This window comes from Pelophylax lessonae (genome assembly GCF_965119305.1).
Source record: "Pelophylax lessonae genome assembly, chromosome: 1".
Lineage (NCBI taxonomy): Eukaryota > Metazoa > Chordata > Amphibia > Anura > Ranidae > Pelophylax > Pelophylax lessonae.
This window is the reverse complement of record NC_138768.1, coordinates 54,490,666-54,508,427: the sequence shown is the minus strand read 5'-3', so window position 1 is coordinate 54,508,427 and position 17,762 is coordinate 54,490,666. Positions and strand designations below refer to the sequence as shown.

Below are 17,762 nucleotides of genomic sequence, written 5' to 3'. Positions count from 1 at the left end.
ATGACTGGGCTTAGGACACAGGGAAGGTAACACAATTTCTTCATTCAGATGAAATTCTGAAACCACTTTTGGTAGGAAGGATGGATTCGGACGAAGAACCACCTTATCTCTATGAACCACCAGATATGGTGAACGACAAGATAATGCGGCCAGTTCTGACACCCTGCGTGCAGAAGTAATAGCCACCAAGAAGGCCACCTTCTGGGACAACGTAGGTAGAGGAATCTCCCCAATATCTTCAAAGGGAGGTTTCTGAAGAACCGACAACACTAAATTAAGATCCCAGGGGGGTAACGGCGCGTGCACTGGCGGAGCCAGATGTCGCACCCCCTGGATGAAATTCTGCACCAAGGAATTAGTAGCCAAAGGCTTCTGAAAGAAGATAGCTAATGCTGAGACCTGACCCTTGATAGTACTCAAGGCCAGTTTCTGCTCAACCCCTTGTTGCAGAAAAGCTAATATTCGACTAATCGAATAAGACCGAGGACGGAACCCCAAAGGTTCACACCATGCTTGAAGATCTCACAGGAAAAACACTGGAGAAAAACTACCTAAAAAAATGTCTTTTTCTAAAGAAAAAAGTCTTGCCAGGACCAAAAGATCCCAGCAAGGGACTTAGGTCCTTACTCCTGACTAGACAGAAAAAAACTGATTCCCTGTAGCAGAGAGAGGGAGGATATACCCTCAGGGACTGCCCCTAAGGTGGAGCCAGAACGTTTTGTCTTTCTGCCTAGTCCTACTCCTGCGGAGACAACATAACCCAGCTCTTGAGAATCAAGAAGACTACGTCTGTCAATGAGCGATAGAGAAATTTTTTTTTTAATTTTGCCTTAATATGCGAGCGCTGTCTTGATATACAAGCAGTATTACACTCACAAAGCTAAAGTGGTTTAGTAGAGTATAAGCATGCCATCCCCTCTGTTAAATAACATTATGTGTCCCTGTGCTGTATAAAATAATGCAGATTATACCTTGTATCAGAGCATCTCCCGGCGCTCACGTGACTCTTCATCTCTCTGCTCCCCTGAGTGGGCGGGGCTGAGAACTCCCGGTGACATCAACCATGGAGGAGAGGAGCAGAGAACCGAGGAATCACGAGAGCGCCAGGAGACGCTTTGATACAGTACTGTGTAGGTAGAAATTGGCATCTTTTATGTACAGCACAGGGTCACATAATGTTATTTAACAGAGGGGGTGGCATGCTTATACAGTACTGTACTAAAGTATAGATATGATAGCAGCAGGAGGGGAGGATCATGGAGTGGAGAAAGCTGATAGGAAGAGAGGGGAAGTTCAGGTGAATTTGTTTTTTTTACAGTACACTTTATACTGTATTTTGTATTGCTGTTATCATTTTTATATGAATAAATGGTTGTGGAATGAATCATCTGAGTTTCCATTATTTCTTATAGGGAAATTCGCTTTGATATGCGAGTGCTTTGAATTACAAGCACGTTTCTGTAACTAATTATGTCCGCAAACCAAGGTATTACTGTATATGTAAAATGAAGGGTGCGCTGATAAAACTCTACCAAGGTGTTGTGCTTAAATATGTGTAGAAAATAATTGGGGCGCTAAACTTAATAAAAATTATACCACTAATCACAATAGTGCAAATATGATTAAAACATATATGAAGAAAAAAATCCAAAAAATGAAAGTCCATCCCTGTATATTAACGTGCAAAAATGAACCACTAAATTGCTGTGACTTGGATGATGATGATGTAATTAATATAACTCAATTCAATAATTGTGATGTCCACGTGAGACGATCCCCACCACCAACAGGTTAGTCTTCTTACCAGATAGATCTATATATACTTTGAATTACAAGCATGTTTCTGTAACGAATTATGCCCGCAAACCCAGGTATTACTGTATATGCATAGCTACATTGGTCCAAGCATAAAACAACAATTTAGTCCAGCCTCTCTCAACCTTCTTACCATGGAAGGAACCTTGAAATAGTTTTCAGGTCTTCAGGAACCCCTACTAAAACTCATGGTACATTAGCATTATGAGTAGGTTGTAGACAGTTTAAAAAAATGAAGAATGGGGTGAGCCTAAACCTTACCCCTCTCACCACTCTAAAACTATCTTTATCAAAAATCATTACATACAATCTTCCACTGCTCTGTCCACAAGGAGCCACTAACAACCTCTGGAGGAACGCTGGTTGAGAACGGCTGATTTAGTATGTTTTTTTGTGACGAGTAAAAGTTTACATGGGTGTCCTGAGGTCAGGCAACCCATATAAAGCATTATGATTCTGAGTAATTGTGTTGTTGTTTAAATTGTGTTGATTTATATAGAGTGTAGTTGGGGTGAAGGTACACACTTACCTCATCCCCGCTATATTGCTTCAAACAATGAAGGAGGCGACTGGAGTTTGAGAGCCAGAATGACGTAATCCGGAAGTCATCATTGTGTTTCTGCCAATCAAAGAGAAATATTTAAGCATTATTTTATTATTTTATTCAGTGGTCCTTCAATAAAATAAAGTTCTAAGATGCCACCATAAGATCCAAAGGAATATATGATAAGAAAAATCCAATATGGTATTTGGTTAAAGGGGTGGTAAAACGTTTCCCCCTCAAGGCAATGTCAATGTGCTAGTATGCATTGCATTGTGAGAGACTTACCTTAGAACAAAGCCCTCCAGTGGCGCGCTGTCACCGCTTTCTCTTACAATTTTATCCTTTCTTTGTATGCAATATTTATTTGTTTATTGAACAACAATGTTGGAAACTAGTTATTCATTAGTTGTATGTGCTGTGCCTCATTTAAAGTCCCAGGACAAAAAAAATTGGTTGTATGGAGGTATTAATGAAGGGATGGTGGCACATCACTGGGTGCACCAGGCCACGTTCTATTTTCTTTTCTTACTATAGATTAATTATCGCTGATAGCATTTCCAGAAAATGATTTTTTGTGTAGTCTTCATAACCATTAGATCAGCCCGTGACATCATTATTTTACCCATTGGTAGGAATGAACCTCAATGAACACAAAGGATTTCGGATGTCCATGAAGTTGATGGCATACATCATGTTTAACCATCTGCCGACCAGCCGCTGTACTTATACTGCGGTAGGTCAGCTCTGTTCCACGAAGTGACGCACCTGTACGTTGTTTCATGGGACAGCTAGTGGGGGTGCGCATGTGCGTCAATTGGCTAGAGGGGGCGATAAGCGGGTCCGGCGGCCGCGATGTCCGCCCGGCACCCACAATCACCCCCCCCGTGGAGACAGAATGGCAGTGTGCCGATGTAAACACAGCAGACCGCTGTTCTGCCAGTAATGAACACAGGGATCCTGTGTTCCTCTTGTTTAGGAAAACAGGTCTCTGTGTTCATCCCTCAAGCCCATCCCCCACATAGTTAGAAAGCACCCCCTAGGGAAACATTTAACCCTTTGATTGCCCCCTGATGTTAACCCCTTCCCTGCCAGTGTCATTAGTACTGTAGTAATGTCACTGGTCCCCCCAAAAGTGTAAAAAATGTCAGTTAGGTGTCCGATCTGTCCGCTGCAATGTTGCAGTCCCGCTAAAATTGCTAATTGCCGCCATTGCTAGTAAAAAAAATTTAAAATGACATAAACCACTTCAGCTCCAGAAGGGTTTACCCCCTTAATGACCAGGCCATTTTTTGCGATTCAGCACTGCGTTACTTTAACAATTGTGCAGTTGTGCGGCGCTGTACCCAAATACGATTGATGTCCTTTTTTTCCCACAAATAGAGCTTTCTTTTGGTGTTATTTCATCACCTCTGCAGTTTTTAGATTTTGCGCATTAAACAAAAAAAGAGCGACAATTTTGAAAAAACACCATATTTTTTACTTTCTGCTATAAAACATTCCCAAAAAAAATGGATTTTTGTAAGATCTTACCGTAAAATCCTTTTCTCTTAAGCTCATTGACAGACGTAGTCTTCTTGATTCTCAAGAGCTGGGTTATGTTGTCTCCGCAGGAGTAGGACTAGGCAGAAAGACAAAAAGTTCTGGCTCCACCTTAGGGGCAGTCCCTGAGGGTATATCCTCCCTCTCTCTGCTACAGGGAATCAGTTCTGTTTTAAAGCAGTACAGAGAATTTAACCCAACCCAACTCAATGATAGAGGGGCGGGTACTACGTCTGTCAATGAGCTTAAGAGAAAAGGATTTTACGGTAAGATCTTACAAAAATCCATTTTTCTCTATCGCTCATTGACAGACGTAGTCTTCTTGATTCTCAAGAGCTGGGACATCCAGAAGCAGTGCCACAAATGAGGGGTGGGATTGACAAAATCAAATCCAATCTAGAAGGCCCAACCGGTGCCAAACTAGAAGTTTAAAGGCTCATTATAAACAAAGAATGAGACTAAAGAAAAATTTTCCAACGGAAAAAACCCTCGAGGTAGACCACTGGTCTCCTCAAATTGCGGCCTGCAAAACCTTGCGGCCAAACGAGGCATCAGACGATGCCATTACATCAACTTTATAATGTTTAGTAAAGGTATGCACCGACGACCAGGTAGCCGCCTTGCACACCTGGACCACTGACGCCTGATGGCGAAAGGCCCATGACGCACTAAGTGCCCGAGTGGAGTGCGCCTTAACAGGGAACGGGGGCTCCCGACCCTTAATAGAATAAGCCTGCACTACCGTCTGTCTGATCCATCTGGAAATGGTCGCGGCAGATGCAGGCAACCCCTTTTTGGGTCCATCTGGGATCACAAAAAGTGAATCCGTCTTGCGAAACGAGTCTGTCGTTTTCAAGTATACCCTGATCGCCCGAACCACATCCAAGGAGTGTAAAGCAAACTCCCGAGGATGACTGGGCTTAGGACACAGGGAAGGTAATACAATTTCTTCATTCAGATGAAATTCTGAAACCACTTTTGGTAGGAAGGATGGATTCGGACGAAGAACCACCTTATCTCTATGAACCACCAGATATGGTGAACGACAAGATAATGCGGCCAGTTCTGACACCCTGCGTGCAGAAGTAATAGCCACCAAGAAGGCCACCTTCTGGGACAACGTGGGTAGAGGAATCTCCCTAATATCTTCAAAGGGAGGTTTCTGAAGAACCGACAACACTAAATTAAGATCCCAGGGGGGTAACGGCGCGTGCACTGGCGGAGCCAGATGTCGCACCCCCTGGATGAAGTTCCGCACCAAGGAATGAGTAGCCAAAGGCTTCTGAAAGAAGATGGCTAATGCTGAGACCTGACCCTTGATAGTACTCAAGGCCAGTTTCTGCTCAACCCCTTGTTGCAGAAAAGCCAATATTCGACTAATCGAATAAGACCGAGGACGGAACCCCAAAGGTTCACACCATGCAATGTAGGACTTCCATGTGCGATGATAAATCTTTCTGGAAGTCGCTTTCCTTGCTTCAACTAGAGTAGGAATAACTGAAGCTGACAAACCTTTGTCCTTCAGCACCTGGGTCTCAATAGCCAGGCCGTTAAAGCCAGCGATCGTAAAGCAGGATGGAAGATCGGTCCCTGAGACAGTAGATCCTCCCTGAGAGGAAGTCTCCACGGGACGTCCGCCACCAGTCTGACCATGTCGGCGTACCAAGCTCGACGAGGCCAGTCCGGAGCTACCAGGATTACTGGGATTCCTTCCTCCTCTATCCTGCGAAGAAGTCTTGGCAGTAACGCGAGAGGAGGGAAGGCATATATTAGCTGGTATTGCCCCCACGGGGCGATCAGTGCGTCTGCGGTTTCTGCTAGAGGATCGCGGGAGCGAGCCACGAATCTCTGAACTTTCCTGTTGAATCGTGATGCCAACAGATCCACATCCGGGGTGCCCCACCGTAGGCACAACTGGTGGAAAACGTCTGGATGGAGGGACCATTCCCCCTGATCCAGGGTCTGACGGCTGAGATAATCTGCCTGCCAATTCTCCACCCCCGGAATGAACACCGCAGAGATTGCTGGAACAAATTGTTCCGCCCAGCGAAGAATGCAAGCCACTTCTTTGGCCGCTCGGACACTCTTGGTGCCCCCCTGGTGATTGACATAAGCCACGGCCGTGGCATTGTCCGACTGGATCCGAACCGGGCTGCCCTGGAGCTGCTCGGTCCAGTGAATCAGACAAAGTCTGATCGCTCTCAGTTCCAATACATTTATCGGTAACCTGGATTCTTCCGGGGACCAAAGTCCCTGGACAGATAACTGACCGAGAATTCCTCCCCATCCGGATAGACTGGCATCCGTGGTCACTATCGTCCAATATATTGGCAGAAATGACTTTCCCTGGCTGAGCATCGGAGACCGAAGCCACCAGACCAGAGACTCTCTGGTCTGTTTGCTCAATTGGATCTGATTGTCCAGGGATTCCGGATTCCGATTCCATCTGAGAAGAATCTCTTGCTGAAGAATTCGGGTATGGGACTGGGCAAATGGGACTGCTTCGAATGAAGCCACCATCAACCCCAGAACCCTCATGCAAGTCCGAAGGGAAGACCAGCTGTTGGACAGTAACAACTGGACTGCTGATTGAATTTTTCGGAGTTTCCCTACCGGAAGAAAAACTCTTGTCCTGACTGTGTCTAGAATTAGACCCAGATATTCGAGCCTCTGGGTGGGAACCAGAAATGACTTTTGCTGGTTCACCAGCCACCCGAATTCCTGTAAAGAAATCATAGTAATTTCTATGTTTTGTAGCAAGGTCTGAGGAGACTCTGCATGAAGCAGAAGATCGTCTAGGTAACCAAGGATCGATATACCTCTTTGGCGTAGAAGTGCCAACATTGGGGCCAACACCTTTGTGAAGACCCGCGGAGCCGTGGCGAGACCGAAAGGTAACGCCACAAACTGATAGTGGTTCTCCTCTACGGAAAAGCGTAGAAACCGCTGATCTCCTGCGAAAATGGGAATGTGAAGATAGGCGTCCTTGATGTCTATGGACGCTAGGACATCCCCTGGATGCAGGAAGGCTGCTACCGTGCGAATGGACTCCATTCTGAATCTTCTTATGTTGACGAAAGAATTGAGTGCTCTTAAGTCCAGAATTGGACGCACTTTGCCCTCTTTCCTGGGTATTGTAAACAGGTTTGAATAAAACCCTTGAAACCGTTCTGTCCAAGGAACGTGGACTACCACTCCTTGTGGTAGTAAATCTGTGACTGCTCTCCGCAGATCTTCTAAACGATCTGAGGATAGTCGGATATTGGAAGGGAAGAATCGCGCCGGTGGGAGAGATCGAAACTCGATCTTGTACCCTGACCTTATGACTTCGCAAACCCATTTGTCCGGGATTCTGGAAAGCCATGGATCCGGGAACCGGTGAAGACGTCCCCCCACCCCAGTTATGGGTGGGGGCGCACCTTCAGGCTTTGGATGGTTTATCTTCAGGTCTGGAGGGGGCGGGCTTTTGCTTGCCCGACCAACGACCCCTGACGCCTCCTGCAGGAGCTTTGGAGGACTTAGTTTTTTCACCCGCGGGACGAAAAAACCTCTTGTGAGCAGAAAAAGAAGGCCCTCGTCTTTGACGAGTTCCTCTACCTTTAAAATTTTGCGGTAAAAAGGTGCTCTTTCCACCCGTGAGATCTTTAATGATCTCATCTAAGTTGGCTCCAAATAGACGCTCTCCTGAAAAGGGGATATTAGCCAATGCTTTTTTGGAACCTTGGTCGGCTAACCAACCTTTTAGCCACAGTGTACGCCTGAGAACCACTGCTGAGACTGATGCTCGCGCCAATAATGGAGTGGCGTCTAACGCCGCATCACACACAAACTGTAACCCCTGTATCATTTGTTCCAACAAATCTGATACCGCCTGAGGGACCTCTTCTATGTCCCGGCGTAACCACTTGGTCCATTCAGTTACAGCCTGCGAAACCAGACCAATAGCTATTATAGGTCTGAAAGCTGATCCAATCAAGGAAAACATGGTGCGAGACATAGCTTCTATCTTGCGATCCACTGGATCTTTAAAAGACGGAGCGTCTTCTAAAGGAATAACCGTGGCTTTATTCAGTCTAGCAATTGGTGAATCCACCACAGGTGGTTCTGTCCATTTCTTAATAAGGGTTTCCTCAAACGGATAACGCCTGTCAATGCGTTTAGAAATAGTAAAAGTGCGTTTTGGCAGACGCCATTCTTCTTCGATTGGATTGCCAAAACATTTGGGCAATGGAAAAACCTTCGCCACTTTGATGCGTTTTTTAGTCCCAAAAGGGATTTCAGTTTCAGCTATTTCCGATGGAATACCCTGTAATCTTAAGGTCTCTTGAACAGATACAATGAGTGCGTTTACCAACGCTTCCTCTCGGGCTATGGCGGATGCCGAAACATCCTCCTCACTGTCTGAAGAGACAGGACCCGAGACACCAATCCCAGATGAAGTACCTGCAACTGCAGAAATAGGCTCAGAATCTGAATCCGAGGTTTCAGATAATATGGGGTTAGGCGGGGGTCGCTTTCTTGCGCCCTGTCCCTGACAAGCCACTTCCACCCGGGACACAAAAGTTTCCATAATAGCTGACAATGATTCAATTGTCAATGGGGTGCTGGAGGATCCCGCAGACCCCTCGAGGGGATCCGGAGGAGATACATGAGTGGCAGGGTTCATGTTAATACAGGACACCTTTGCCAGCAAAACAAAAAAAAAAAACTTTTTCTTTTTTTTTTTTTTTTTGTGTGTCTCCCCCTAGCGCAATAGCGCCCCTCAGAGTACCTGCTTCTCGATCCCACAGAGAGAGAGAGGGACCCCCAAGGCTCACCAACCGATGCAGTGCAGTTTCCAACACAGACTGGAAGGAGCTGTTTGCTTTTTCCCGGGTAGAAGGCGTGGCTCCGCCCCCTGTGTACGCCTTCCGGCGTTCCCAGCTCTCCACGAGGTAGCTGGGCTCACAAAACATGGCCGCCCCCATAGAGGAGACATAAGACTCCAAAAACATGGCGGCCGGCGTGACCTGAGGACATACATGCATTCGGTCTACGGCAAAATGGCGGCGGACCGCCGAAATCGTTTTCCCAGCACATCCACCTGCATCCTAAGAGGCGATATATGGATCTACAGGAGATACACTACACATAAGGTAGGATTATACCTCCTATGTCTGCTATAATGTTACAGTCTGCTGGGTAGAGTGTTAGCTCTTAAACCAAGTCCACTTCCCACAAACACATGCTGTATTACAAGGGGGACTTGTAAGTATCAGATATATACTGACCATATATGGAGGGGCCCATAATACATACTGCCTCATAACGAGGAAAAAAGGGAACGTTTACTCACCATACCGAACCGACAGGCACCCTCTCTTCACAATACCCTCTCCACCGGGGTGGGGGTTTGTGGACCACTCCGGACGCCTCGACTCTCTGGTACCTGGCGTCCAAGCGAGACTTTTAACTCGCAAGGTCAGTCCCTCCACTGGGACTCCGTCGCGGCCGACCCAGCGCGGAGCTCTGGTCTGCACGCGCTCGTAGGCAGAAACCGGGGTGACCACTGGATCTCAACATCCAGCCCGTCGCCCGGCCCCGCATACTTACTTGAATATGTCGCGGCCGACCAAGCGCAATGCCATGGTCTGCGCGCGCTCGTAGGCCGGCTGGGGTGACCACAAGTGTCGCCCAGTCCGGCATTTTTGCTTGAAGATCTCACAGGAAAAAAACACTGGAGAAAACTACCTAAAAAAATGTCTTTTTCTTAAAGAAAAAAAGTCTTGCCAGGACCAAAAGATCCCAGCAAGGAACTTAGCTCCTGACTAGACAGAAAAAAAACTGATTCCCTGTAGCAGAGAGAGGGAGGATATACCCTCAGGGACTGCCCCTAAGGTGGAGCCAGAACGTTTTGTCTTTCTGCCTAGTCCTACTCCGGAGACAACATAACCCAGCTCTTGAGAATCAAGAAGACTACGTCTGTCAATGAGCGATAGAGAAACTTTTTTTAAAAATCTAATTTTTTTTTAACAGTTTAGGCCAATTTGTATTCTGCTACATATTTTTGGTAAAATAAAATCCCAAAAAGCATATTTTAATTGGTTTGCGCAAAAGTTGTAGCGTTTACAAACTACGGGATAGATTTCTGGACTTTTTATTGTTTTTTTTTTAATTAGTAATGGCAGCGATCAGTGATTTTTAGCGGGACTGCGACATTGCGGCGGACAGATCGGACCCCTAACTGACATTTTTGACACTTTTTGGGGACCAGTGACATACAGTAATCAGTGCTAAATAATATGCACTGTAACTGTATAAATTACACTGGCAGGGAAGGGGTTAATACTGTGGCTGATCAAGGGGTTAAATGTATGCCTACTTGTGCTTGCTAACTGTGGGGGGGGGGGGGGACTCTGTGACAGGCGAAGAGGGATCGGTGTTTCAGCTAAGCTTAAACACACAATCTCTCTCTGCCTGTTTGACCGGAGAGCCGCCTGCTTTGTTTACATAGGCAGGCGGCTCTTCTGTCAGTGTCTCTGAAGATCGCGGGAGGCCAGCGGCGATCGAGCCCGCTCCTCCCGCGGTCTGACTCCTGCCGCGGTCTGGGACAACGTGCATATAATCATGTAGATCTACGTGATTATGCGCAGCCGAGCCGCCGTGCCGCAGTAAATCTGCGTGGGGCGGTCGGCAAGTGTTAATTCTTTCCCTTAGTTTGTAGACACGATAACTTTTGCGCAAACCAATCAATATACACTTATCGGGATTTTTTTTACCAAAAATATGTAGCAGAATACATATTGGGCCAAAATGATGAAAAAATTAGATTTTCAATTTTTTTTTTTTCATTAGGAATGTTAACTAGCAGAAAGTAAAAAATATCGTTGTTTTTTTTTTCCAGAATTGTCGCTTCTTATTTGTTTATAGCTTAAAACAAAAAGAAATCTCTATTTGTGGGGAAAAAAAGGACATCAATTTTATTTGAGTACAGCTTCGCACGACCGCGCAATTGTCAGTTAAAATAACGCATTGCCGTACCGCAAAAAAAGGCCTGGTCATTAAGGGGGTAAAACCTTACGGTCCAAAAGTGGTTAAAATCTATCCTGATAATGTCATATTACAAACATCTATGTAGGGCAGGGATCCTCAAAACTACGGCCCTCCAGCTGTTGTGGAACTACACATCCCATGAGGCATTGTAAAACTCTGATATTCACAGACATGACTAGGCATGATGGGAATTGTAGTTCCTGAACAACTGGAGGGCCATAGTTTCAAGAGCCCTAATGTAGGGTAAAGGCAACAGCCAAAAGCCTAGTTGTAGTACTTAGTCGTAGGCTTCTCAGAAAAATACCTAGCTCAAAGAACCAGAATGTTCATTTTCAATGCAGGCTATAGTGGAGACATGAAATGACTGCAGTGTGTTATCTACATTGCTAGACATTGAGCTTTTACCTTAAGCACTTTCTTGATGCCATTGATGGTGGATGTGAGCAGTGAGTGCACCTTTTGATCATCATTAACATAATCGGCGTGTCTGATGCACATAAACAGAATGTACGCAGGCAGACACGGCACAGTCGCAGAGGTCAGCTCAGGCTTCAGGTCTGCAAGAGATAGAGAAATTATAAAGGGGGAATGATAATGGTACTACAATTACTCTGTGTAATAACTGATCACTAATGTCTCTTTAAGGTATAAGCTACATGTAGCAGCAATCACAAGCAAACGGGACATTCTTCAAAACATTTTGTGAAATGATTTGTTCCAGCAGGAGAAATGCCCCAAGTGCTGCACACCAGCAAAGCAGACAATAGCTTAGGTAAAAGCAGCCTCAGTCCTGTTCCGTCCAGGCCAGGCCACATTGTTGACACGTTTCACCCCACCCATTTAAGCCCTTACTTTTGGAGGTGAATAAGCCCTGTGGGCGGGGCAAAATGTGCCAGGGGTGTGGCCTGGCTGGAGCAGGACTGAGGCTGCTTTTACCTAAGTGAATCCCTGTAGAGCCCTGCGCGGGCCTGTTTTCTTAAACCCACACCCGCCCGCACCCGCTGAATGTATGACCAGGACCGCCCGCACCAGCAACCTATGTGTTCCACACCCGCCATGTTTGTGTCCAATCCCGCCCGCACCCGCAATGTTTGTGTCCAATCCCGTGAACTTTATCTCAGTGCTGGCCCTTATCTGCAGTCAAAGCACGTATCTTATAATGCTGTATAATGATGCTGAAAAGAGGTCTTAGAGTTAGAGGCTCATCATGCTCTCCCTGCAGCTATGGTTCCTCCTTCACCTTCCCCAGCCAATAACCACATCATACAACGTTGCCTGATACAGTGCCAGACCAAACCATTACAGACATTCTCTCCCCGCAGCTATGGTTCCTTCCTTCCCCAGCCAATAACCTCATACAACGCCTGATACAGTGCCAGACCAAACCATTACAGACATTCTCTCCCCGCAGCTATGGTTCCTTCCTTCCCCAGCCAATAACCTCATACAACACCTGATACAGTGCCAGACCGAACCATTACACAGAAAAAGGAGGGGGCAAAGAAGAAAAGTCTTCCCAGACCTCACTCCGCCAGCTCTCATTACTCTTCTCGGGGTATGGTACAATGACAGTCATGTACCATACCCCGAGAAGAGTAATGAGAGCTGGCAGGGCGAGGTCAGGGAAGACCTGTGTAATGGTTCGGTCTGGCACTGTATCAGCATTGCTTATTGGCTGCACTGGGGAAGGAAGGAACCATAGCTGTGGGGAGAGCATGCACAAGTACAGTGAGTCCTTACACCATAGAGTTCCCCGCGGGTCTCCCGCAAAAGTTCCTGACCGCCCGCACCCGCCCGCATCAATGGAAAAACCGCCCGCACCCGCGAGATTTGCAGTGGGTCCCGCGGGAGCCCGCACCCAATGCAGCCCTCTAATTGCCTGCTTTGCTGGTGTGCAGCACTTGGGGCATTTCTCCTGATGGATCTATTGTACCGAGCCGGGACAGGCTCTTCTCAGCCATCACCCTTCAGTGTGAGTCACCGGATGGGATTTGGGTGCAGGAGCACGGAGTGGCACCTCTAATTTTCCGAATCTGTTTCACTGAAATTATTTGCTACTACATGCCAAGCTTACACCACCAAAGGACATGGCTTCCACATGTTTAATAAATGTGTTCAATTAATCATTCAGGGCCCATTTACATTTTCATGCTGCGCTAAAAAACATTGATTAATGTGCGTGATGTTGAGCACTTAATGTGCGTTGCCGTAAGACAGCCCCTTTGAAATGAATAGGTTGCCAAAACAACAAACTGCCCTGAAAATCAGATGTGCAGGAAAAACGTAAGATGAACACACTCCAATGCACTGCGGTGCCTTACAGTACTCTGCCCGTTGCCTTAAGTGCATTGGAGTGCCATTCAAAATGAATAGCCTTGCAACAAATAATGTAACTTGCGCTAGCAAAACACAATAATGTAATAAAGCCCCAAAGATTTTAGTGGTGTGACTGACCTTCTAAAAATCACCCATGTAGCTCTAGCTTAAATACTAGTAAAATAACTCCAGAAATTGGGAGGTAAGTGTAATGTGTAAACCACGAGTCCAAAAGCCTTTTACCTCCCTACAACATCCCTGCGTCCACCAGCATTTTGTCTGTTTCATTAATCATTTCTAAGACATATATTTGTATTTATTTGCATTGATCAGGACAGTGAAGACCGGATCAAGCATCCTATGTAGCTCCGCAGCAACAGATCACTTCCAATAGTGAATACTATTGCTGCATGGGGAGAGAGCTAGAGAACTGCATCAACTTTGTCCTTGCCTCTGTATTTACAGGAAGTGCTGTGACCATACACTGACACTATATTACCAAAAGTATTGGGACGCCTGCCTTTACACGCACATGAACTTTACTGGTATCCCAGTCTTAGTCCGTAGGGTTCAATATTGAGTTGGCCCACCCTTTGCAGCTATAACAGCTTCAACTCTTCTGGGAAGGCCGTCCACAAGGTTTAGGAGTGTGTCTATGGGAATGTCTGTGGACAGTCTTTCCAGAAGAGTTGAAGCTGCTATAGCTGTAAAGGGTGGACCAACTCAATATTGAACCCTACGGACTAAGACTGGGGTGCCATTAAAGTTCATGTGCGTGTAAAGGGAGGTGTCCCAATACTTTTGGTAATATAGCGGGAGCTGACAAATTTAACACCTGGGCTAAGTGCTGAACTGTGACCTCTCTAATTCAATGGGCCAGTCTAAGTACCTCCATTCCTTACAGGGAAAAAACAGCTACTGCAAGGCTGATTTCAACCTTCAGCAGCCATGTGAAAGCTCATTAATAAGGCTGGAATACTTTTGTATGTGTGTGTGTGTGTGTGTGTAACCATCAGCTTGCAGCAGGTATTCTAATTGCAAACCTGCTTTTAACTTTCAGCATGTGTGCATCAACTGTAATGACTGGTTGAAATGAAAGATGATTTTTGGACTTCAATACCTAAGTGAACTAAAATAGAGTCCTTATCTGCTTGCCTGGAATTTTACTGACCTAATATGAGGTTCCTCACGAGGAGAGGTTCGTCCTCCTTATAATACTCCAGCATGCCCTGGAAATCCTTCTCGATGCGCTGTACCGTCATCTGCCTGGTCAGCTCTGGCTGCTTCCGCTCTGGCTGGATAATGTCCGGAGTGCCTGCATTCAAGAAAACAACACAACTGCACATGTTAGAGCCATCAATGGAAAACAGGTGTGTAGGCGCTACAACCTTCCCACATAACCGCTCCGCCCAGTGCAGCCATGACTAAGGATTATTTCACGAAACGCGTAGGCTGTTTTACAGAGTTGTACGTGTCTTTTCAGTAAAGGAACACCAGTTTTTGGATGTCATCCTGAGTGCCGACCATCCCTTTCATTATTCTAGAGCCATCAATGCCATTCATTTGCACATCTCTATGTTCATAGATTTTTGGATAGTTAACTGCAGACAATCTGCCTTCAATATATAGCCATAGGAATACCTCAGAGTAGATGCTTACAAAATTCATCAGGTGATACTACTGGACAGATTTTACATTGCAAGGAAATTACCCAAGTTGTTATTTTATATAACACAAACCTATTTATTTCCACAACTCACGGGAATAAACTAACATTGCTGTAGTGCACACGTATCAAATACAAGGCCAGCGGGCCGTATCCGGCCCTCCAGGCCATTTCATGTGGCCCTCACACCTCTCCTGCTGCTCCACCCCCACCTTCTTCCTGGAAGCAGCACAAGGTAAGGGGGGGGGGGGGCACTGTGATGTATGGGCATAGGTGTGTGCAGCCTATTGCATTAGGGTGTGCACCCCAAAGCCCAAACACATATCCGTGTGTATATACTGATGGTGCCAGTAGGGTAGAGATCTGTGTCTGTAGTTTTATTGTTATTTTTTATTCTTTTTTACAACTGTTTTTGTTGTTGTTAGCCTAGTTAGGGAGCTTTGGTGAAATTTCAGGGGTCTAAACAGGGGGAATCTGCACCACAAGGGGTGATTAGGGTGTGCCCAGGCACACCTGGCACACCCTGTGCGCTCGCCTATGTGTATGGGAGGGTGGTGGACTCTTGACTTCTGGGGGGGGGGGGGCTCTTAACATTTTATGTAAGGGGGTGGGGTGCCCTGGACATTTGCTTATAATTATCATGAGAATAATACAATCTTGCATAGTTAGGTTGAAAAAAAAAGACACAAGTCCATCTAGTTCAACCGATAAAAGGGAAAAAAATTATGCAATCCCATATACACAAGCCTTTACTCACAATCGATCCAGAGAAAGGCAAAAAACACCAGCAAAGCATGATCCAATTTGCTCCAGCAGGGGAAAATTTTCCTTCCTGATCCCCCGAGAAGCAATCGGATATTCCCTGGATCAATTTTACCTATAAATGTTAGTCAATTTTATGCCAGCTGAAAAGGAGGGTCGCACACCTCTGGTATCATCCACAAGAAACTTTTTGGAGGCTGCTCAGACAGAATACCATGGCAGAACCATGTTCTGTCTATGAAGTCTCTAATAAAGTTTCTTGTGGATGATACCAGCGGTGTGCGACTCTCCTTTTTAGACTTGCATCATCTGCTATAGGAGTGTGAGTGGGCTCTGTGCCGGTCTGCACCCGCTTAAGTCTGACGTTATTACTAAAACCAGTAATAATCAAATGCAGAGGCATTTATTACATTCAAGAGTAGATTTATTTCTTTAGTCTTACTGATACAACCAGCCCTCTGATGGCAACCATAATGCTGATGCAGCCCTTGATGAAATGGAGTTTGATACCCCTGCTGTAGTGCATGGAAAACCAAAGCATGTCTTTTAGTTTTGTTTTGGATAAAGTAGTGAAAGGTTAAAGAGGAACTGAACTCTGGAAGCAGTGGCCAAATGGAGGAAGAGGACAAAGGACTAATTACCAGTATTGCCCTAGGGTCTCCCAGTCACTGACCTTCAGCCATTACAGACTTACCATGTCTTGATAAAGGAAAAGAAATTGGCAGCACTCCAGGTTGAGTCAAAATCCAGATTTATTGACTGGACATCCAAGTATGACAATCGTGACAAGGTGAAACGCGCCTACCTTGTCACGATTGTCATACTTGGATGTCCAGTCAATAAATCTGGATTTTGACTCAACCTGGAGTGCTGCCAATTTCTTTTACTTTATCAAGTTTCCACAGAGGCGAGCCGGGGCATGCACCGGTGTGAGTCATCAGGCAATTACACCATCTTGAGCAGTGAGTTCTTGTCTCTTCAATTACCATGTCTTGTTCTGCACCATATCTCTGTGTGGTGGTGGTCATCTTCTAAGTGGAACAGGACTTTTCTCCCTCATATGAAAGCTACATCCTCCCTTCCCAATGACCGTTTAGGGAATATTCAGGAAGCCACAGTTGTGGTGGAGGAAGCACAGAACCACAGAATAGATAAATCAGAAGATGGGAGATGTTTGCACTGTAGATTCTCAGGTACAGCTTCCTCTCCAGCAAGGAGAACAGTAAGCAGCAGTACTGACATCACTCATTTCAAATCTGGTGAGACTAATGGTCAGAGGCAGCAAAACCTTAGACAATCTAATCCTGCTAATAAACAGCTAATGAGGCTGGGTGCAGAGGAGAGCCTAAGCATGGGAGGTAATCTGGTGTTTTCAGAAGCAATTCAACACCAAATGTATATTTTGCAGGGTACTTGGATACAAACAAGTAGATGTTCATGGCCACTTTCAAAAATCATATTTCCTGTCTCAGAGACAAGGAGGGATAGAAAAACCTCTCTATACTGAGTAACTAAAATGGCAAACAAGGAGTAAGACAGCGCTACCGGATAGTAGACAAAAAATCCTCATGAAGTGTAAGGAACCAGTTGGAAGTCTCACTAATGTTTTATTGTAGGCAAGTCAGGTTAAAATCATTAGAATCATAAAAATTGGTAGGATACCATGCTGGTGTAACCAGATGTGGAAGGGCCAATCTCCACTGGGTCCAGTAGGCAGGATGGAAAAGATCCGGTGTGGTGTACAGCAACTAGCCACTGACACGAAGCCACAGACGTATGGGAGCCAGATTGGAACCGGCCTGCGCTCCCGTATGACGTCACTGCGACACAGAGGCTCTGTAGTCTTAGAATGTGGCTGTGAGTCGATTTAGAGATTCTAGTATTAAGGTGAACTTGAACTTTAAGCCAGCTATAGATGGATCAAAAACTTGGCTGGTTCAGCAGGGACTGGCCGAATTTTGATCCAGCTATGGGCAGGCTGGTTGTACAGAGGTTGACCTCTCGATCAACTTCTGTACAACATAGTTACATAGTTTGTGAGGTTGAAAAAAGACATCAGTCCATCCAGTTCAACCTATGATGTGTGTG

General features: G+C 45.8%; 1 protein-coding gene across 1 annotated transcript in view; it reads right to left on the bottom strand.

The window, feature by feature from the left end:
• MYO5B (myosin VB) overlaps positions 1-17,762 on the bottom strand; it is a 436,041-nt gene that overhangs the window by 21,257 nt on the left and 397,022 nt on the right. Inside the window, exons 33-35 of the mRNA XM_082255167.1 lie at positions 14,418-14,561; positions 11,336-11,487; positions 2,345-2,434 (exon numbers count right to left, since the gene is read on the bottom strand). Coding sequence (XP_082111293.1) covers positions 2,345-2,434; positions 11,336-11,487; positions 14,418-14,561 — 386 coding nt within the window. The remainder of the gene's footprint in view (positions 1-2,344; positions 2,435-11,335; positions 11,488-14,417; positions 14,562-17,762) is intronic.